Genomic DNA, 23,872 nt, shown 5'->3' with positions numbered 1-23,872 from the left:
GAGACTTGTTCCAAGGAGGTCTCAATAGAAGAGACAAGGCTCGTTCGACACTCATCTATAGTCTCCTTGGAGGATTTTGCATGGCCGGAATAACTGGCATCTCCAGTGCTGTCATCCGCATAGCAATGTATGTTGCTGGTTTGCAACATATCATTGATATGCAGGAGGAACAGCGTTTTTTTCAAATTGGTAGAGTTATCATTATAATAGGGAAAAAATCTGTCTGTCTGTGTGTCTGTATGTACACACTTACCGTATAATAATCAGTGGGTTGGTATAAGCATCTCGCTGCTTGTCTGTCTGTCTCTCTGTATATATGTTGTGTTTGTCTGTATCTATGTCTCTCTGTCTGTCTTTATCTATGTTGTGTCTGTCTGTATGTCTGTATGTACACACTTACCGTATAATAGTCAGTGGGTTGGTACAAGTACCTCGCTGCTCGTCTGTCTGTCTGTCTGTCTGTCTTTGTGTCTGCCTGTATCTATGTTGTGTGTGTCCATCTGTATTGCTGTTTGTCTATCTGTCTGTATGTATGTACACACTTACCGTATAATAGTCAGTGGGTTGGTACAAGCATCTCGCAGCAGCTGCTAGAGCTGATGGTGGGAGTGGTTGGGAGTGTAACACCCGCCATACTCCCGCACTACCACGCCAACTGCAAAATAAATAAATGTTAGACGTAACTTTTGATTTAATATTTTAGTGGATGAATAGTTGTCACTATTTCCTGTCAAAACATGCTTAGTTGTCGTATACTATAAAATGCCGCGTTGTTTATACGACGTTTGACCCAACTACCCTCACTTTATTAATAGTCGTTGACTTGCTGCGATTTGTTATCAACTACCTACATCAATTAGGTAGCTGTGTAGAATCGCAGTACATTCTTATTACATTCAAACTAATATTTAACCCGGCCTCGCGTGTAATTTCTTATATAAAAATAATGTTTATGCAAATATTTTTAACAAAATATGAGAAAGGTAGAAAGAAAGAAAACACATTAACTTAAATTAAAAATAACCTTTAAAAAGTAGACAAAAAAGGCATGAAAAACTAAATTTTTAAAAGTAAACTATCATCATTGTGGTTTTTTGTTACTTTAAATATATTAATTAATGAATAAAAAAATAGTGCTTTATTAAAAACACATGATACAAGTTCATTAAATATTTATCTTTTTAGTATCGATCGAAAAAATTGATCGTACAAGACTTAAATAACATAAAAAATAATAATAAAACATAAAAACTCACCGACACAAGCCAGCACACAACGCAGTGACCCACTCGGGCCAATCGTGACCTTTTTGGGCTTCAGGCGACATCACCGTGTATGCGAACCTGAATATTATTTATATATTAATTTATTATTATTTTATATCTAAAGACAAATAATAAAAACACACAAATTTCATAAGCGATTTGATTTTTACTAATTATTCATTCAAAAAAACTTGCCACGCTTCACTTATTCATTCACTGCTTAAGAAGCTATAACCTATTTAATTAAACTATATTTTCTCCACACAGATTAAAAACTAACCCATCAAATTATGTATTTAATATAGTCTGAAGCTGATATTTTACCCATTTAAGCCCTACCTTCTTACCCCTACTGGTATAATAATACCCAACTTTTGACCCGTCCCCCTTATATTTCGGCTATAAAACTAATCTAACGCATGAAAATAATAATAAATAATAAAATTGCTATTTTACCACCCTTTACCCTATAATTTAATATCTCCCACCCATTTCCCCTGATTCTTTAGCTATTTAACCGCCCTTCGGGGTTTGATAGAAAGGGAATCTTCTTTCCCTTTCTATCAAACCCCCTTAACGTTATCCCCCCTTCTTTTTTCCCCATTTAAATTCTCCGCCTTTCCCCCCTCACCTATACAGCAGCCAATCATCTTCAGGAGCAGCCAAAGCAGGCAATAATTTCCCATTCCCCCGTGTGTTCAACAAGGCCATAAAACTAATCTAACCCATGAAAATTACTATTTTACCACCCTTTACCCTATAATTTAACATCCCCAACTCATTTTCCCTGTATCTTTAGCTATTTAACCGCCCAATCCTCTTTCCCTTTCTATCAAACCCCCTTAACGTTATCCCCCCTTCTTTTTTCTCCATTTATATTCTCCCCCTTTCCCCCCTCACCTATACAGCAGCCAATCATCTTCAGGAGCAGCCAAAGCAGCCAATAAGGCCTTTTTCCCATTCCCCCGTGTGTTCAACAAGGCCCGCCAACACGCGTTCCAAGCTGGTTCACCGTGTTTACGAACGCCCGCTGTGAACGCGCCCTAAAGGAAATTCAAATTCAAATGTTTGAAATAGTTGAATTTCAAAATTCAAATCAAAAAGATGAAAGTTTTAAAGATCAAATAAAATCACATCACAAATATGTAAGTTTATATTATATTTTTTTTTTATATTATTATAAATGCGAAAGTTTGTGAGGATGTGTGTGTTTGTTACTCTTTCACGCAAATACTACTGAACCGATTACAATGAAATTTAGCACACATATAGAAGGTAACTTGGATTAACACATTGGATAGGTTTTATCCCGGAAATCCCACGGGAACGGGAACTATGAAGGTTTTCCTTTGAAAACGCGGGCGAAACCGCGGAAATCTAGTCACAAAAAAGTTACAAAGTAAGTACACAGAACAGAAATATATATCAAAATTCAATTAAAATCTCGAATGTCATAATGAAGAAAATTCAAATTTATAAATCAAATTCAATGCAACTTTGAATACCAGTTCATGTTCAAAATATTTTTGTTACTAGCGGTCCGCCCCGGCTTCGCCCGTGGTACATGTTTACGTTTTCTCTCCATAAGAACCATCCTCGTACTTCAGGGAATATAATAAAAAAATATTAACGAAATCGGTTCAGACGTTCTCGAGTTTTGCGCATACCAACACATTTAGCGATTCTGTTTTCATTATATGTTATGATATGATTTTATTATATTTGAAACTTATTATGCAAAATCATTATTTTATTAAAAAATTCAAATCCATACTCAATATTATAAATGCGTAAGTAACTCTTTCTATCTGTCTGTAACTCAATCACGCCTAAACTACTGAACCAACTTTCATGAAATTTGGTATGGAGATATTTGATAACCGAGAAAGGAAATAGGCTACTTTTTATCCCGGAAAATGACGCAATCCCGGAAATCCTACGGGAACGGGAACTATGCGGGTCGTTCTTTGAATGCGCAGGCGAAGCCGCGGGCGGAAACCTAGTTACATTATAAACATATTTTTTTCTTTTAAAACATACCTCTTGATAAATCTCCGGTATGCTCTCATTATTGTACATCCACGCATCGAATAGTTCCAAGGCTTGGTTCGTCACATTTTCGTTGCCCCAAACCACACCAGCAGTTAGTAAGGCACCGCTTAGCCAACTGTGAATGAATAAATAAATGAATGAACGAATGAATAGAGAAGGACAAAAGTTGTTTGTTACAAAACTTATACATAACGTACTAAACCTAATAATTGAGTACGTCACAACCTGAATATGTTTGTAAATGAATGATTTAATTATCGAGTGAATGAACGAATGAATAAATTAAGAAAAAAGTTGTTTGTTCCAAAACATACTTTACTATTATCCATAGATAACGTCACACGTTTATGAAAAAAAAACGTTGAAAAGTCTTAACTCAGTTTTTGGTCACTAAGCTCTGTGACTATGTGTATGGATCTGTTCATACAGTGTCACAGATGGGTAAAAGCTGGAATTTCTGACTAAGTAATCTATACTCACACTTTTAACGAATCAATACTCACACTTTTAACGAATCAAAACCCACACTTTTAGCGAATCAAAACTCACACTTTTCACGAATCAAAACTCACACCTATAACGAATCAAAACTCACACTTTTAACGAATCAAAACTCACACTTTTAACGAATCAAAATTCACACTTTTAACGAACCTTAACTCACACTTTTATAGAATCTTAACTCACACTTTTAACGAATCAAAACTCACACTTTTAGACACTGAACTCACAATATCCCCATGATTATATATGATCACAAACTCACAATAATATACTCACAGTTTATCCTCACTCAGCGCCTGTATCTCCTCATTAGTATACAAAGTCACAGCAGGTGGTAGAGAACTCAACATCTGGTGCAAGTATGGCGCGGACGCTGATACCATGAGCAGTTCCCTCCACCAGGACAAGTGGTGGACTACCACCCGCCATACCGCCCAGTATTGTTCTGTTTCTAGGCGAGCTGGGAATTGGAATTAAAATTTTATGGTCTTACCATAAAACAATTTAAACACAGTCTAACTTTAAACCAGGGATCTGTCACTTTAATAGTTGTCTATGTGAAATACGACAAAACCAGATTAAAGAGAACCCGCGCTTAAAGTTAAACCCTGTCTAAAGTTTTTTGTGGTAAGACAGTTACAGTGTTATTACAAAAAAGATCTTAAACAATGTCTAAACACATGTTTAGTTAAACAGCATTTAGAGCTTTAAACTCTGTCTAAAGAGGTGTCTAACTTTCTCTATTACAAAACAGTGTTTATCTTTTGATTAGCTAAAACATCGTTAGGCAGCCAAATGTTACTTTAAAATAGCAACACTACAAAACCTTCGTTCAAAATCTGCAATTCATTCCATATCATTCCTTTTTAAGTAAATCAGTTACGTGATCATATGCAGAAAAATATGTTTAAATCGTTTAAATAGTCTTATTATATATTTGGGTAGTGTATTATGCTTGTATTCTGCGAATATTTGTACTATTTTATTGAATACGCTGTTATAAATAAGTTTTGGAACAATGAAAGTTATGTAACAAACAACAGTTCGAAGAAATGGAACGTGCTTGTTGATCTATAGTTTGACCGCGAGCATCGTAAGGGAAATCTTCTTTTATTATATTGTATACTAGTTTCCGCCCGCGACTCCGTCCGCGCGGAAAAATTAAGATTTTTTTTTTCTACACATTTTTCCGGGATAAAAATATCCTATTTTATGCCCAGGATAATAAGGTATAATTATACCAAGTTTCATTGAAATCGAACCGTTAGTTTTCACGTGATGCCTTCACATACAGACAGACAGACAGACAAAAAATTTTTTAATCACATATTTGGGTTTGGTATCGATCCAGTAACACCCTCTGCTATTTATTTTTTCAATGTTTTCAATGTACAGAATTGACCCTTCTACAGATTTAATATATGTATAGATTCGATTTACATAACCTTTGCTAAATCTAGTTATCCTTTTGAACCTAAGATCATCAAAAGTTTCAAAAGGATCTATTCGTGTATTATATCTATTCACTTGACTGTCTCGAAAATTATCCATGTAATCTAAATCTTGTATATCAATATCATCAATAAAATCAAATAAGCCTAGATCAATTGTTATTGATGTTTTTAATAATTTACTAGCTCACACTCTCACAGATTTAATTATTTAGCTGTAACTTTGAGGTTAAATAGGACTTTAGACAAGCGTTGACTCGTGTCTAAATTTAAACAGTGTTTAAACAGTGTCTAACACTAATCAGGGGTTAAACACGGTTTTGTAATAGACAATTTTTTAAACACGTGTTCAACATGCGCTTAACTTTTTTGTAATAACACTGTTAATGTTTGGAATGGTAATTTTCATTTGGTGAATTAAGTGACTGGAAAAATAATATTTATCGTACAAAAGTTACTAGTTAGGTAATAAGACATAAAATTTTGAGTGCTCTGTTTTCAGGTTATACTTCGTTCGGTTCGTTCCAGCATTATTACTTGACATGCAAATAAAAGTGACTGGATAAATGAGTGAGTGTTTTTATAAATAAATGATAAATAAATAAATAAATATTTCAGGACAATTTTCACAAATGGCACGATCCTGATCCCATACTAAGCTTTCGCTTGTTGTCATGGAAACTAGATGGCTGATAAACATACATTTTATATAATTTTACATTTATCTATTTTATTTTTTTATTTATCAAAAAGAAAAATACATGTGACAACTTATATAGATAATTAACACCCAGACACAGAGCAAACATTTATGTTCATCATATATCACAAATATTCGCCCTGGGTGGGAATCGAACCCACGATCTTTGGCTTGGAAGGCAGGGTTACTACCAACAACTTTTCCGTGTTTTTTTTTTTGTTTGTTTATCTGTCTATATACCGGCAGCTGCAGCAGCACGGCTGGCAGGCAAGCGTCGGGCACGCCGATGAGCACAACACTCTCTTTGTGTGTCTGTCTGTGCCTCTGTGTCTGTATTTCCGTGTTTTTTTTGTATGTTTGTTTGTGTCTATACGTCTGTGCTTATTTTTCCGAGTTATTTTTTGTTTGTTTGTGTCTGTGTGTGTGTCTGTGTATATGTCGGTGTGTGTCTATATACCGGCAGCAGCAGCAGCACGGCTAGCAGGCAAGCGCCGAGCACGTGTGAGCACAAACGCGTCGTCCAACATCAGAGCTCGTTCCGCGCCGGAGCCCGACTCGTAGAGTAGGGCTGCGCGGTGGGCGGCGGATTCTGCTGACTAGTGGGGTGTTTTTATTATTATGACTTAATTTGGATGAAAACGGAATTTATCATACATTTGTGTACATTTTTAACCATGTAACAACCTGTATTTCTGTGTATGTAGAATAAAGAATATTCATTAATTCATTCCATCATATTTATAAGCTTAAATTTGTATAAAAGCTTTATCAATAAAATTTCATCCAAATCTGTTCGGTTAGGCGTTAAAGAGTAACAAGAAACATACAAACAGAAAATTTCATAAAAAAATTGTTTTGGGTGAAATTCATAAGAAAAAACTTGAAACAATGAATTTCACCCGAATGAAATTAAGCATGAATTAGCAATAGAATTGGTTTCGTCCACAACCATAAGCAATTCTATTGATAATGGCTGTGGATGAAAATTAAATAAAAAAAAAACAAGATTATTAAAAAACAAACCTCGCCAGGCAAATCCTGTGGAGCGACACGATACAGCCCTCTCGCTCCCACGTTATACCTCACCCATTTGTGCATACCCAAATCCGGTATGACCACTGAAAAACAAACAAATATTGTTATAATAAGTGGTTCAATCTATCCATAGATAATATTTTTTTTATCAAGTAACTAGCTTTCCGCCTGCGGCCTCGCCCGCGTTTTCATAGAAAAAACCCGCATAGTTCCCGTTCCCGTGGGATTTCCGGGATAAAACCTAGCCTATGTTGCTCAGTGAAGATGCAGCTTTCTAATGGTGAAAGAATTTTTGAAATCGGTCCAGTAGTTTATGCGTGAAATACATACATACATAATTACAAACTTTTCCTCTTTATAATATTAGTATAAGATAGAAAAGTTAAAAAAAATTGTACACAAAAATCAGGTTATGTTTTCATTCCATTAGATTTGTATTGTTTTGAATGATGGAACGAATGAATTAATGAATGAAAAATAAATGAATTTGCGAATAAATGAATGAATGGACTTACGAATAAATTAATCGAATTTATTCAAAAATTGACGATTGATTGAACGAATGAATAAATAAATGTTGCTTCTTATACTCACTCTCAGTATCATTCATCCATACTAAATAAGTGACGTTTTCCATCCATCTTGACGTTTGAACCTTCGTGTCGTTGACTATGTCGTACCTGAAATAGATTTATTGTTGTGTTATAAATGTGTTTGTTTGTCTGTATTTCACGACACAACAGTGCGATTATTTGATGATTTGTGTGTGTTGAGATAGTAAGAAGAGTGTGGCCTAAGCTAATTTTTATTGATCGAATTTCTCATATCCATGGAGACAGGCTGCAAAACACACATATACACAGAAAAAACATACTTACAGAAAATATCTCACAACGTCACATTCAATGTTTTAATTAGAGCGATTAGATTACATAAACACGCAGAATGACAGACACAGAATATGTCTTACCAAGTCCCATTTTGTAAGTTCTCAGTTTCATTCTTAACAAATTAGTGATGTTATCAGCGTCACTATCCCACTCTTCTAGGGGCCCACGCTGAAGGTAAGTGGTATTACCCATTTGGGCCCTCTTACCATATATCTATAGATCTTTAACTTTGAACGACAGACATTCCATCAGAAACACATACACACAAAAAGACACACAGACACATATTATTTCCTACCATATACCACACACACACCATATTACAAACTAGCTGTGCTCCGCGGTTTCACCCGCATTGCTCAGCTCCTGTTGCTCTTGCCGTGATGATATATAGCCTGTAGCCATCCTCGATAAATGGACTATCTAACACCGAAAGAATTAAAATCGGACCAGTAGTTCCTGAGGTTCACGCGTTCAAACAAACAAACTCTTCAGCTTTAGAATATTAGTATAGATTACTTACCAAGTCCCATTTTGCAAGTTCTCAGTTCCATTCTTAAACAGCTTAGTGATATTTTCAGCGTCACTATCCCACTCCTCTACCGGCCCCACGCTGAAGGTAAGTGGTATGACCCATTTGGGGCCCGGTGGTGGTTTCGTCCCCACTGTGGGGCGACGTGTTGTTGTTGTTGTTGATGTTGTTGTTGTCGCGTTTATGTCCTCTTCTAGTATTTCCGTGAAGTTCTCTGGTATAAAAATGTATGGTTAATATTTTTTGGGGTACAATGCTATCTGGTACCTATCACTACATAGTATAAAACAAAATCAGTTTCTCTGTCCCTATGTCCCTTTGTACGCTTAAATGTTTAAAACTACGCCACGGATTTTGATTCAGTTTTTTTTAATAGATAGAGTGATTCCAGAGGAAAGTTTTAGTATATAATTTATTAGGTTTTAGGCAAAGCGGGCGAAGCCGCGGGCGGAAAGCTAGTTAAAATATAGAGAAAAGATTAACTATGTACTGTATCAATCTGTTTATTGTACACTTTTTAATATTTCTGTTGTACATTCGATTGTTAAATAAATAAGAATTAGAATAATATTGAATTAACGCCACGCCGTCTGTGAGAAAACTGACGAGTTATCTTACTACATAAAAATAAGTCGGGTTTTCCTTCCTGACGCTATAACTCCAGAACGCACGAACCGGTTTCCACGGTTTTGCATTCGTTGGAAAGGTCTCGGGCTCCGTGAGGTTTATAGCAAAGAAAAGGTGTCTCTGGTGGCGAAACGGAGTTCGCCCGGTTTGCTAGTTTATTATAGATTCCATTATGTTTCGTAAACGTATTCTCTATTTGTTGCGATATACAAATAAATCATCAAAATCTGCCATAAAACTGCGCCCAATTACAAAAACTTCATCTACCCTCATTTTTTCCTATTTTTTATTACTCACCAGGCTCATAAAACAGTTCTTCTAACTCAGCTCGTAAATTGATAGTGAGGAGGTGATTTAACATCGGCGGCTCGGGGTTTGGTGGATCTGCTGACATCACAAACCTGTAGTGATGAGATTTTTTTGAGATGTAGGTTTTTTACACTACATATATTATGAGCATGAGTTATTTGCAGGATACAAAATAGCACAGAATAGAGTTGTTAATAAAGTATGGTTTTTGAAGTGAAACTTCTTTAGGCGCGTTGAGAGTATAATTTCAGGGTCACGTCGTGACAATACCGCGACCGGAAGGCGACCGGCATGTCAGTAAGGCGACTATTTTGGCATCTTTGAATTTGCCAAAAAAGTTCCACTTCACATACGCTCTTTTATTTTTCTACAATTGTTTTTATGAAGTTCACCATCGATATTACGTAGTCTAATTTTGCTATTCTGTGACCTACTGTCAATCCTATCCTAACCTGTCCTACTAATATTATAAATGCGAAAGTTTGTGAGGATGGATGTGTGTGTATGTTTGTTAAATACTACTGAACCGCTTACAATGAAATTTAGCACACATATAGAGGGTAACTTGGATTTACACATAGGATAGGTTTTATCCCGAAAATCACACGGGAACGGGAACTAAGCGTAGTTTTTCTTTGAAGTCGCGGGCGGAAAGCTAGTGATACCTACAGGTGATTTATATTTTATACATCTCCTGCCGCACTTCCACGTGCCTAGGTTAGGTTAGGTTAGTATATTTGTGTGTGTGAGTGTGATGAGAAGTGTAAATATGTTAAGTTAGGTTAGCATATTTGTGTGTGTGAGTGTGATGAGAAGTGTAAATATGTTAAGTTAGGTTAGCATATTTGTGTGTGTGAGTGTGATGAGAAGTGTAAATATGTTAAGTTAGGTTAGCATATTTGTGTGTGTGAGTGTGATGAGAAGTGTAAATATGTTAAGTTAGGTTAGCATATTTGTGTGTGTGAGTGTGATGAGAAGTGTAAATATGTTAAGTTAGGTTAGCATATTTGTATGTGTGTGTTATGAGAGGTGTAAATATGTTAGGTTAGGTTAGTATATTTGCGTTTGTGAGTGTGATGAGAGGTGTAAATATGTTAGGTTAGGTTAGGTTAGTATATTTGTGTGCGAGTGTTATGAGAGGTGTAAATATGTTAAGTTAGGTCAGGTTAGTATATTTGTATGTGTGTGTTATGAGAGGTGTAAATATGTTAAGTTAGGTTAGCATATTTGTGTGTGTGAGTGTGATGAGAAGTGTAAATATGTTAAGTTAGGTTAGCATATTTGTGTGTGTGAGTGTTATGAGAGGTGTAAATATGTTAAGTTAGGTTAGCATATTTGTGTGTGCGAGTGTTATGAGAGGTGTAAATATGTTAAGTTAGGTTAGGTTAGTATATTTGTATGTGTGTGTTATGAGAGGTGTAAATATGTTAGGTTAGGTTAGTATATTTGCGTTTGTGAGTGTGATGAGAGGTGTAAATATGTTAGGTTAGGTTAGGTTAGTATATTTGTGTGCGAGTGTTATGAGAGGTGTAAATATGTTAGGTTAGGTTAGGTTAGTATATTTGTGTGCGAGTGTTATGAGAGGTGTAAATATGTTAAGTTAGGTTAGGTTAGTATATTTGTATGTGTGTGTTATGAGAGGTGTAAATATGTTAGGTTAGGTTAGTATGTGTGTGTGTGTGTTATGAGAGGTGTAAATACCTAATATGTTAGGTTAGGTTAGTACATGTGTGTATGTGTGTGTGTGTGTATACCTCTCCTGCCGCACGGCCACGTGGCGGCCGTTGGGCGCGGCGCTGAGCAGCGGGTATCCCGCTCGCTCGCACCAGCCGTCCCACGCGTGCGAGGGGGACGCGCCGCCCTCTTGTGTGAGTGCTCGCCACAGGTCGCTATACCAACATACATAATATACAGGGTTAGTTTTCAATGACCAGCCAAAATTTAAAATTAAGATCTAGATATTAAATAAAGGTACATTTGAAATATTATTGTCGAATAAAAAAAAAATAGTATTCATTTGAAAATATCTTAAAAATTTCCTAAATCGTAAACACGCGATAATCAATGCACTTGTGTGCGTGCGCGCATCGCCAAATTTATGTGTGTGCTAACTTCTACCTATCTAGGTTGTTGAACTGAATTGTGCTTTTGTACTGTCAAAACGTTCGCTTTTTAGTGGCGGACAGGAATGAAATCTAATTTAAAAAAAAACGTTTTTTTTTTTTTCATTAGATCGAAAATGTTATCGATTCTGAACCATTTCTGAAAATTTAGCCGGTCATTGAAAACTAACCCTCCTGTATGCAAAAACGACCTCTCCTCCTTGGTACTGTGGTTGACGCATGAACGTAATACCGAGGAGTCCTGGGTTCGAGTCCCGGTAAAGACGAAGAAAAAAATGTCTCGGTCTGGTAGGATCCAGAAAGCTGATCACCTACTTGTCCCTAAAGCAAATTGATCAGTGAAACAGATGTATAATGCATTTGCCCCTTACCCCACTTGGGGACATGGGACTTCACACATACAGCGAGAGCCTTCTTTCGTGCAAGCCGAGACAAATAGCAGACGAATAGAATAACGCTAACGAAAACTGCTATCGCTAATAATGTAGAACCACACCCCGGACACTCCATACAAAATGATTGTTTTGACAGTCACACTGTAGAGACTGCAAATGTGTGTGTTAACGCTTTATGGTTGGCACATTTGTGACTAGCGTAAAAAAAAATTCGCGTTTTTCTGATGAAATACATCCGTAAACAGCACAATATTTAACCATTTTCTACGAAAAACGATAATCACAAATCCAAAATAATAAAATTGCTTTAAGTCAATTTGATTAATGTTGTCAATCTTCGTTGCGTTTCGTCTAAAGACGTCGTTGGTATCGTCCTTGCGGGGAAATGGGTACCATAACATGTCTGATCGTGCGGGGTGAGGTAAGTGTTTAATTTTGGCGGGAGGCGGAGAGTGTCCGTTCTGTAGCGTTTAGCTACGTATATGTATTCTGTGGTAGAACTATAACCACAAGACCAACCCCAGAAGTACAAATAGCACAAAAATAAATGTTGCGAGATTAGCGCGTTCAAACGAACAAACTCTTAAGCTTTATAATCTTAATATATATAAATCTCGTGTCACAATGTTTGTCCTCAATGGACTCCTAAACCACTTAACCGATTATAATAAAATTCGCACACCATGTGCAGTTCGATCCAACTTGAGAGATAGGATAGTTTAAATCTCAAATCTTAGAGAAAGCGGGCGAAGCCGCGGGCGGTAAGCTAGTATTAGTATATAGATATATTTTTTAGATTTCGCCCCCTTTCCCCCCACTTACCGTGCATCAGCGCTAGCAGTGCGATGATCCCGCAACAACCGCGCTAGAGCAGCCCGCCCGGCTGCTTCACCGGCTGCTTCTATCGCCATGCTTACGATTGCTGCTCCCTATGTTTAAAGTTTTTTTTTAAGCAGTGAAGCGTTAAAAATCAAAAAAAATAATAAGAAGAAGAAGAAATATCCTAAAAAGATCATTCAAATCCATACTAATAAGTATTATAAATGCGAAAGTAACTCTGTCTGTCTGTCTGTTACTCAATCACGCCTAAACTACTGAACCAATTTTCATGAAATTTAGTTTGGAGATATTTTGATACCCGAGAAAGGACATAGGCTACCTTTTATTGCGAAACATGTACCACGGGCGAAGCCGGGGTGGACCACTAGTGCGTTATAAATATGATTTTTTACAGAATAAAAAATGTAAAAACTGACGTCAGTTACAAATTTGTAAGTTACAATGACTTACAATATATGAACTAACAGCACTTGAAATAACAAATTACTCACTAAATTTAATAACAAAAAAATTTGTGCGTGTACACACGTAAGAAGTGAAACTTCTTTATGACCTTATTTTTCAAAAAATAATTTACTATATTATGCAACTTTACAGAAATACGTCAAATCACGCGTGGTAGGGATAAGAAAAAGATGGCGCGTAACGGAAAAATGTCACACGTAACGAAAAAACGTTACACTAAATTTTTTTCCAACCCCGATAAAGAAGTTTCACTTCAATAATATAAACAAATAAATTAATTTACCAGCTACATACCTTATGTAAAGACAATTCGTCTGTAGCACCTTCTATATCCGCTCTTTCGAGTCTCGGGGAAGCTACTGCACGTACTGATGTGCTCGAATCTAAACTGTTTAAATGAATAAAATAAGTATTATCTAATTATCTAAGTAATCCTACTTCCTACTAATATTATAAAAGCGAAAGTTTGTGAGGATGTGTGTGTGTTTGTTACTCTTTCACGCAAATACTACTGAACCGATTACAATGAAATTAAGCACACATATAGAGGGTAACTTGGGTTAACACATAGGATAGGTTTTATCCCGGAAATCCCACGGGAACGGGAACTATGCGTTCCTTTCTGTCTTATCTTAATTATTAAAAAAGATATGAATCTTTCAAAACGTAAGAAATAGGACAGATTTTCCGTTATGTTCCGTCTTCCATAAAACTAATTTTTGAACATTATATTAAAAAAAAGCAAAACGTAGGAACATAGCCTATACTTTTGTTTACTAATTATGAAAAAAGTAATTAAATCGGCCCAGTATTGGGGAAGGAAACTACGGAACGTCGAATAGCGTAATTTTCCTAGGCATTTTCGGCCCGAGCTGCAGTTGTCCCTGTCGCGCTCTACGAGGGATAGCGCGACAGCAATAGATAATAGGAAAACCTAATTTTGAATTCTCTCACTAGTTTTGTTCAAATTCAACAATTCGAAACAATATAACGTGAATTGAAATGTTGGAATGTTTTGTTAGATTTCAAATTAGCTAGCGTGTTGTGGAATGTTGAAATATTGTTTTTAATTTAGAACTAGATAGTTAGCGTGTATTGAAATGTTGGAACGTTTGGTTTAATTGTAACAAGATGATTTGATGTAAAAAGTTGGAATGTTTTGTGTAATTGGAACAAGATGTTTAATGTTGGAATGTTTTGTGTAATTGGAACAAGATGTTTAATGTTGGAATGTTTTGTGTAATTGGAACAAGATGTTAATGTTGGAATGTTTTGTGTAATTGGAACACGATGTTTAATGTTGGAATGTTTTGTGTAATTGGAACAAGATGTTTAATGTTGGAATGTTTTGTGTAATTGGAACAAGATGTTTAATGTTGGAATGTTTTGTGTAATTATAACATGATGACTAGATGTGAAATATTGGAATGATTTGTTATTTATGTTATTTTGAAAGCATATAAATTTAATTTTTCCAATAATGTTGCATATTTGAAACGATGATGTACATGTTCTGTTTATATTTGTGTAGTGTCCTATATACTCACGCTAACGCCGGCAACACATGGTCCAACAGTAAAGCATCATCCCGTCTCTCAGTGGGTCCCAATGGTGCTCGTTCTTGAAGCACTGCTGTGAGAGCTTCCAGTAGCCACTGGGCAGACCACCAGCGGGGGGATACTAGCCCACCGAACCACTACAAGTGTGTAAATTAATAATAAAATCTACTTAAGGGGTGTTAGGCGGAAGGTATCCACGAAAATTGATGGCAGAGACCATCACAGGCAACGATGGTTACCCACTGTATGTATACTATACTATATATGTGGGAATAGGATAAAATATTAAGATTTATTTCATGATTACTAGTTTTATTTTTAGTCTGTGTTTTTCTATTATTTAATCTGTGGATATGTTATCTGTAGACTGTAGATTTTTGGTTGTCTATGACTTGACTGTGTGTTTTTTTTTTTGTACGATGTGATTGTAATGGAGGATTGTTGAAATGTATTTTTGATATGTAACCGGTGTCTGGGAAATAAATCGATTGGGCGATTTTGGCTTTTTATTTACACCATCCACACATATATATACTGTCGATCGCCCAATGATAGTGGTAGAATTATTATCACAACTAAAGTGAAACGAAACGATGGCGTGGTAAACAGTTAAAGAATGAAAAGTGTTAATCCATGCTGCACAACTTATTAAAATTCAATCATTTTTCTCTGAGACGTGTTTGAAGTAATAAATTAAAATACTATTACATATCAATCCATGTAAATATTTATTTTGTATCATTGTATTACATTCATCAAAGCCTAAATTAGTTCAGCTAAAAGGTAACACGACATTCATTGACAGGGCGGTACATAGTTCGCCGGGACAGCTAGCTAAAATATTATCTCCATACCTGTTGAGCCAACAGCCTGGCGATAGTCTTAGTGTCGCTAAGTGTGACGGGCGATAAGGTGATGAGTCCCCAACCTTCAGAGTATGGGCTGTTACTCTCTATTACTACTATATCTGAAACAAAATGTTATGAGTTTAAGGGCTGATTTTTCAATCCTTGGTTAAAACTTATTCATCGAATAACGTATTAAACTACCATTTCAAAAATGTATTCTAATTGTCCGTATTTGACAGTTTACAGGTGACATTTTAAAATGTTCGTGTAATACTTTATTGGACGGATTAATTTTAACCAAGGATTGAAAAATAGGCCCTTAATAAGATGTTATAAAACAAATTATAATTAGGTAGCTAAGACAGCGATCTCTTCCAGGTTGTCTGGAAGAGATCGCTGTCTTAGCGATAAGACCGCCTGTTGTGCTCAACTGTGTCTCTCTCTTTTATATATTTGCTTTTGTAATTTTTATGTCCTGGTGCAAAATAAAGTATTTTTGTTTGTTTGTTTGTATAATTAGGAATAAGTAATAATGCAGCGAAATTATATTAAATATTGATAATATTCGACAATTAAAAATTTTCAAAAAATATAAATCAATATCCTCATAGAAAGGTAAGACCCAGATACAGACTCAACAGATTAAAATATAAATTTCCGCTCCAACACGTAACTAAGAAAAAAATCAACACTTCTAAGAAAAAAAAAACAAAATTTTCATTTCATTTCTATATTAACACAAGGATAACTTACCGAACTTCGGTAGAGGGTACGATGTATTTAGTTCATAGGCATACAACTGTATTGTTTTTTGCACCCATTCTAGAAGTGGTCTGAAAGTAGAGAATTAATCTTATAAGTTTAGAAATCCTATTATTATTTACATAATAAACTGTAAATGAGCAGCACTGAACGTGTTCATTTGACCGACGGTCCTCGTACGCAGTGCGTAGCAAAATACGCGTGCGTATGGTCGGTCTAGCTATGAACGGTTTTATGAATTTCCATACATATGACAATCGCGACTGACGTACGCACTGATGGTCGGTGAAACTCTGCAACCGGCCTAGCAGAATTGTCAACTCAGAATTTAAGTATCAAATCGCTTCGAAACGATAAAGCCGCCAATTTGTACGGTGATAATTTCTTCTTTTTCAGCGTGTAAATCGTATCTGTGTGTTCACTAGACAAAAATCGCAAAAAATTACTACATATAACAAAAAAACTCACCCTCCCTCATCCAGCACGCTCTGCCTATCGCTATACAAGCTAATCTCCGGGGTTTCCTCAACATCAGGCTCAGGCGTAGCCACAGTATCAACTTGTATAGCGCGTCGTTGTAACCGACACACGGTGAGCGCAATCATGTGCGGTGACATGGGAGGGGTTGTCGCGAATTCGTCTTGTAACTACGAAAAAACAACAAAAAATGCAAAAAAATCTATCTCGAATTCTCCTTATAACAGGAAAAGGGGGAAAACGCTTTTTTGGTTAATTGCTTTTTTTTGGTTAATTGTCAAAATACGTTGGAAGGTATTCCCGGTTTGTAGAGTATGAAGTAATATGATATTTTGTAGGTATTTGTATATCATGGAAAACCGAAAAAAAATGTCGCGAATTCATCTTGTAGCAAAAAAAGGAAAAATGCTAAACATTTTTTGAAAAAATCGCATATTTATTTGTAAAATTGTTAAAATATGCTTGGAAATAACGAAGGCTTGAGGAATGTAAAGAGATATGATATTTTTTAGTGATAATTTTCGCAAAAATGACAAATTACTTACAAGTCTATGGCCCAAATAGAATCCTGCTTCTTCTGTAGCAACTATTGGCATATTTGTTAGAGAAACGTGAAATCTGAAAAATATAAAAAACAAAATGAAATATTTATAAGCATTTTTTACACATAGATATTTAAAATGACAGTTCCTTTTACATTTAAAAATCGATTATTTCATGCGTTATTCTGGTACATTAAAGCTACATCACCGCCAAGTATTATCGAAATCCGTCCAGTAGTTTTTTCGTGAAAGAGTAACAAACATACATTTAACAGAAACTTTAGTATTAACGCTTATTTTTCCTCTATATTTGTATGTAACCGCCTCTTTAGACTCGATTTTGACCCACTTTAAACGGACAGATTTAATTCAAACATAATAGTTAGTCATTTCGTGAATTTGGCGTGTTTTTTATTTTTTCTACACTTATTTTAACAAATAAATAAACTTACCTATCCCTAACAATAGTTAATTTAAAAGTAGCCCGTAAATACGGTTCATCAAAACACGGGAACACGGAACGAGCGTGGGTCAGCCAGAGACGAGATATAGCACATCGACTGAAAACAAATAATTTTTTTTTTGTTATTTTTTCAAAAATTTGATGATTTTTTCATCAGCTATAACAAAAAAAGCAACAAAAAACGTTCAAAATATTATTTATTTTTTGAAGTGAAACTTCTTGAGGCGCGTTGTGAGTAATATTGCAAGGTCGCGTCATGGCAATACCGTCACGTCATAGAGGAAGGCAACGATTTTGGTATCTTTGAATCTTGCCAAAAAAGTTTCACTTCTGACACGTGTGCTGGCACACACGTTTTTTTATTAGATATTGAATGAACAACAATAAAAAATCTAAATGTCTTGATAAAATTAGTTTAAAAGTAGCCCATAAGTACGGTTCATCAAAACATGGGAACACGGAACCATAGAGTAACTTTTAAAGGATGGGTACACGGAACGTGCGTGGGTCAGCCAGAGACGAGATATCGCACAACGACTGGAAACAAATATATTTTTATTTTTTTATTTTTTAGTGAATATTCTTTTGAACAAATAATTTTTAATGCATATTGAATGATAACAAAAAATCTGTAAAATGAATAAGTTTTTACAAAATATGATAAATTATTATCCATTTTTTTACTACAGAAAATTATGTTTTTGAAAAAAATAAATGGTAAGTTTTCAAACACAACCGGAAACCAAAATATTATTTAAACGAGCTCAGTGAATAGAATTATAGAAATCTCATTTTTTTATGTTACAACATAGATCAATTACGTCCAATTATTTCTATTAAAAATGATATTTCTCATTACGAAAAAAACTTTGAATATACTTACAAAAAAATACTTACTGTCTTTGTGTACCAGTCAAGAAGAATCCGCGCAGTTTATCACTTCTATCCAATTTTGTTATAAACCGAAGACTCAGAGTATAGTTATATTTTCGTCGCAATTTATCCTGAAAATTAATCATTTTCATAATATTACTAGCGGTCCGCCCCGGCTTCGCCCGTGGTACATATTTCGCAATAAAAGGTTAGCCTATGTTCTTTCTCAGGGTCTAAAGATTGTCTGTGCCAAATTTCATCAAAATCGGTTGAGAGGTTTAAGCGAGAAAGCATAACAGACTGACAGACAGAGTTACTTTCGCATTTATAATATTATAGTAGGGATAATTAAATTAATAAGTCATACCTCATAACTCATGTTAAATTGTATTGTTTAAAATAATAAGACATAGTTTTTAAACTCATATTTTTAAGTTATATAACTCATGTCACATGACTCATATTTTGTAACTCATAGTATTGACTTATTTCTTATAATTTGATTTACTTGTAAAACTTATGCACATTGTTCAAAGAATTTAGTTCATACAGAAATTAAAGGGAAGGGAATTAGCTTTCAAATAAAAATAAACATCAAAATCGTTCTACCCAGTCGAAAGCTCTGGATTAACAAACACAAAAAATACACAGTCGAATTGAGAAACTCGTCCTGTTGTTCAAGGCGATTGAAAATAATCTATCACTAACCTTAAACTCAATATAAGTCTGTTCAGCCGGCGGAAAGTCCAACGCCTTGACTATTTTAGGGCCAATCGTCCCTGACTTAAATAGGGCCCTTTCAGTCACATTCATGTCCCTTATATTTAGTACTACGAACGTCGTATCGCGATCCACTTTGAAATCTATTGATACTTCCCCTGAAATAACATTTTAATTATTGATGTTGGAAAAAAGTCATTTATATGCTTTAAAATTTTAAAGCATATAAATGACTTTTTTCCAACATCCTACATGATAATCGGTAATTTGTATATTCATAAAAAATCATTAAAATTCGATGCAATTTAAAATTAAAATCACGGTAATGGTTGGTTGGTTGGTAATGGTAACGGTAATTGTCGTGATCACGGACGCTGTTAAAATGGTGATCACGTTCACGGTCGTGATCATTGTCAAGGTGACTATACAGGGTATCCCACCGTCGGTAAACTAAACTCAAAGGAGGTTATAGTTTTGCATACTCTGAGTACGTTAAAAATGCTTTTAAAATTCTAGACCCATTTTTTTTAAATAGATGAATTCTTAAAACTATGTGTACACCCTTAACAGGCAACCTACGTGAACGTGAGCTATCGTTTAAGATTATGTTTTCATAGACAAAATGCTTATATTAGCGAAGCGGTAATAGCCGGCCGCGACTGGGCGAAGCTAGAGAAGAAAATAAATAACTCTATCTATTAAAGAAAATCGCATCAAAATCCGTTGCGTAATTTTAAAGATTTAAGATAGCTACTTTGTTTTATACTATGTAGTGATTAACTTACCTCTCATTTCGCCAGTAGTTAAGTTAGGGTGTAACCATAGGCTATAATGCTTCGGTATGATAAATGTTGGCAATCTAGCACCTCTCCATGGAAATACCATACCGTTTGTCGCTATACGTTCTCTGGAAGAAAAAAAAACTATATTTTTTTAATGAAACGTACGTGTATCCCGTATTAATAAACCGAACTCATTAATCGCTTTCAAGTACGAAATCAGTTGATACGCCCGCAAGTTCACTTCAGCGCCTTGAGATCGTTGCTGATTAATATTATGTATGTTTCGATTAGCTTACAATGTGTGTGAAAGCTTCCGAAAAAAATGTGTCAAAAAACCCATCAGAGATATTATAAGCAAGTGATGAAACAGGAGAGAGAGTGTGTAGAGGTTGAGTTAAAGTATGAATATGAGTTTGAGTTATACTCACTTATTAGCAACAGTGGAATTTTCATCCGCCTCTGTAGGTGTTTGTCCAGGAAGAAGCACGTTTTCACTCGAACAAGGACACTCTGTATATAGGAAGAAAGTCGAATATATTATATCTAGTTGCGTTTGATTTTTCGTCTAATTTTAATCTTTTCACCTAAGTATGTAGTAAAGTAATTTACGAAAGAGTAGGTATATTAAAAAGAATTGTCCTATTATCGATTATAATTAGTATAAATATGGTAAAATGCTTATTATTTAAATAATGCAAATATTTATATCTTCTCGGTACGACAAAGAGACGATTAATTCGTCGTACAACCTATTTTTTTCTTTACTAGAAGTCTTTTAAAACATAATATTTCCACAAAAAATAGGAAAATATGTTATAAATAAAATATGACCGCTAGAGCCAAGTCCCAACTCACCGGCCTGCGGTGTAGCTTACACGACTAGTAGTGCCGCAGCGAACACAGCGAATAATAAGGCCCTGCCAGATTTTCCAAAATTTATGTCGGGCCCTATGACCGCTAGGGCCTTATGTCCCAACTTACCAGCCTGCGGTGTAGCATACACGACTAGTAGTGCTGTAGCGATCATAACAGAGATCACACAGTCCTGCCAGATTTTCCAAAATTTATGTCGGGCCCTATGACCGCTAGGGCCTTATGTCCCAACTTACCAGCCTGCGGTGTAGCATACACGACTAGTAACGCCGTAGCGAACATAGCAGAGAATACTAGTCCCGCTAGACAGAGCGCCCTGCGCTGTGAGCACACAGCCACTGGTGTGTCGCCCAGCTCCCGGGCCTCCCGGGCCTTGTCTGTGTCTGTAAAGATAGAAAATACGTAAAATAGTAGCGTAAAATATAGTGTTGAATCTTTTTTTTTACAGACTGTGTTTTAAAGTAAACAAAAATTGACAAAATTAGATATTATAATTCATTATCCACTAGCCGCGCCGCGCGGTTTCACCCGCGTGGCTCACCTCCTGATGGTCTTAGTGTGATGATATTTTATAGCCTTCCTCGATAAATGGGCTATCTAACACCGAAAGAATTTTTCAAATCGGACCAGTAACAAACAAGTAAACTATTCAGCATTATAATATTAGTATAGAATTGAGATAGATTAAATTCACTGACAACTGTATGAACAAAATAATTACCAGTATTTTTTCGAAGTATTAAACATCTCTATTATTTTCTATATTCACAGATACAAAAAGAATTAACAGGAATTACCAACAGCATAATAATACTTGCAACTCTGCTCAAAGCGTGCTGAGTTTAAGTGCATAATTCACACTTGATTCTCACTTAAACTTACGTGCGAGACACTGTAACTTAAGTCAAAGGATTGTACTTACTTGACACTTACACTTTTGAGTGCTTCACTTCAAAGAGAGAAATATACATGTGTTTGTGTGTCTGTCATATTTATGATAAAGGATAATTCCCGTCAAAACATTCCCATTTATATTATTTTGGTTTTACCCGCAGTGCTCCGCACCTGTTGATCTTAGCGTGATGATATAATATAGAATTTTTAAAATCGGATCAGAAGTTCCTGAGATTAGCGCGTTCAAACAAAATATATCTTCAGCTTTATAATATTAAGTAAAAGTATAGAAGTATCCTACTAATATTATAAATGCGAAAGTTTGTGAGGATGTGTGTGTGTGCGTTTGTTACTCTTTCACGCAAATTATAGAACCGATTACAATGAAATTTAGCTCACATATAGAGGGTAACATGTATTAACACATAGGATAGGTTTTATCCCGGAAATCCCACGGAATTCGGAAACGGGAACTATGCGGGTTTTTCTTTGTAAATGCGGACGAAGCCGCAGGCTCAAATCTAGTAGATTATAATATTATTATGATATCGACTAAATATTATTTGTGTTTTGGGCTAGGACTTGAATACAAAAACAATCTTTCAATTCGACCCATTTGTTGGTGAGATTAGCGCGTGCAAACAAACATACTCTTCAACTTTATTTATATAGAATAGAACTAATACTAATGCCATAAAAACTAAAATCAACATTTCCCAACGTAAGCTTTTCCTTTGTTAAGGGTTTATAGAGACAGAAATTATGTCAAGAACCTTTCAAGAACTATAAGGGCCATTGAGATGTGAGCCTAGTGTGTTCACTGCCTAAATGAATCGATGTAAAAATATTAACTTTGACATTGTTATAATCTTGTACATAAAAATGAATCGCAAAATAGCGCATAACTCGAGAACGGCTGAACCGATTTCGATATTTTTTTTTTATTATACTTATTCCTTGAAGTACGAGGATGGTTCTTATGTAGAGAAAACGTAACCACGGGCGAAGCCGAGGCGGACCGCTAGTCCTTAATATAATGATTATTCTATTATGAATCCGAAAGTAACTCTGTCAGCTGTCTGTCTCTTCTTCACGCCTCAACCACTGAACCGATTTGGATGAAATTTGGTAGATACAGAGATAGCTTGAGATCTGAGACAGGACATAGGATAGTTTTAAAATCCCACGTTTGTCGTTCTTTCTCGTCGGAACAGCTATTTTGTGATAGGTATGATTGTTGAAATTATTATTTACTGCTCGTATAGTTACTTAGTTCACAACAACATAATATCACTAAGTACATAGTATAAAACAAAGTCGCTTTCTCTGACCCTATGTCCCTTTGTATGCTTAAATCTTTACTATTAGGTTTGAGACAAAGCGGGCGAAGCCGCGGACGGAAAGCTAGTATGTAATAATATCGAAACGAGACGAAATCATCTTTCATCTTAACAAAAGTGTTTTTTTTTTCTGGAAAGTTCATTTCGATTCAAGGAATTCTGGAAAATGGCGTTGATGTCACGTAAAATATGTCAAGTTTCGAGTGACACTACTTGACGTGACAAGTAGTATACTTACATACCGTAAGCACAGAATACATAATAGTAGCTAAACGCTACCGTAAGTAATATATCTTTTTTTTTTCAACTAACAATAGGTGTATGTAGATATTTCATGTATTTATTAAATTAAAATATATTAAAACTATCTATAGTTTCTAAACTAAACTGAGTCTAAAGTCTTAATAAGCAATACAATAATATTTATAACAAACGTGAATGTTTATGAGAATGTATGTAGGTATGTAAGTATGTGTGTACTGGCACAGAATAATACTTAGAATAACTAGTAACTATGTACTGGACGGATTTGGTTGGAACAGTTATTCCTA

The 23,872-nt window shown here is 35.3% G+C and overlaps 1 protein-coding gene across 1 annotated transcript in view; it reads right to left on the bottom strand.

Annotated features, from left to right (window-relative positions):
• Positions 1–23,872, bottom strand: part of LOC123704691 — a 33,994-nt gene that overhangs the window by 1,794 nt on the left and 8,328 nt on the right. The window contains exons 4-27 of the mRNA XM_045653115.1: positions 21,324–21,470; positions 20,643–20,724; positions 20,218–20,339; positions 19,421–19,590; positions 18,737–18,843; positions 17,829–17,936; positions 17,380–17,452; positions 16,826–17,004; positions 16,349–16,428; positions 15,602–15,714; positions 14,736–14,884; positions 13,483–13,576; positions 12,706–12,812; positions 11,120–11,254; positions 9,354–9,457; positions 8,421–8,643; positions 7,602–7,687; positions 6,996–7,090; positions 6,430–6,568; positions 4,098–4,281; positions 3,306–3,432; positions 2,166–2,308; positions 1,257–1,343; positions 547–655 (exon numbers count right to left, since the gene is read on the bottom strand). Of these exons, the coding sequence (XP_045509071.1) occupies positions 547–655; positions 1,257–1,343; positions 2,166–2,308; positions 3,306–3,432; positions 4,098–4,281; positions 6,430–6,568; positions 6,996–7,090; positions 7,602–7,687; positions 8,421–8,643; positions 9,354–9,457; positions 11,120–11,254; positions 12,706–12,812; positions 13,483–13,576; positions 14,736–14,884; positions 15,602–15,714; positions 16,349–16,428; positions 16,826–17,004; positions 17,380–17,452; positions 17,829–17,936; positions 18,737–18,843; positions 19,421–19,590; positions 20,218–20,339; positions 20,643–20,724; positions 21,324–21,470 (2,963 nt within the window). The remainder of the gene's footprint in view (positions 1–546; positions 656–1,256; positions 1,344–2,165; positions 2,309–3,305; positions 3,433–4,097; positions 4,282–6,429; positions 6,569–6,995; positions 7,091–7,601; positions 7,688–8,420; positions 8,644–9,353; positions 9,458–11,119; positions 11,255–12,705; positions 12,813–13,482; positions 13,577–14,735; positions 14,885–15,601; positions 15,715–16,348; positions 16,429–16,825; positions 17,005–17,379; positions 17,453–17,828; positions 17,937–18,736; positions 18,844–19,420; positions 19,591–20,217; positions 20,340–20,642; positions 20,725–21,323; positions 21,471–23,872) is intronic.

Source organism: Colias croceus, chromosome 30 (assembly GCF_905220415.1).
Source record: "Colias croceus chromosome 30, ilColCroc2.1".
NCBI lineage: Eukaryota > Metazoa > Arthropoda > Insecta > Lepidoptera > Pieridae > Colias > Colias croceus.
This window is presented reverse-complemented; position numbering and strand designations above follow the sequence as displayed.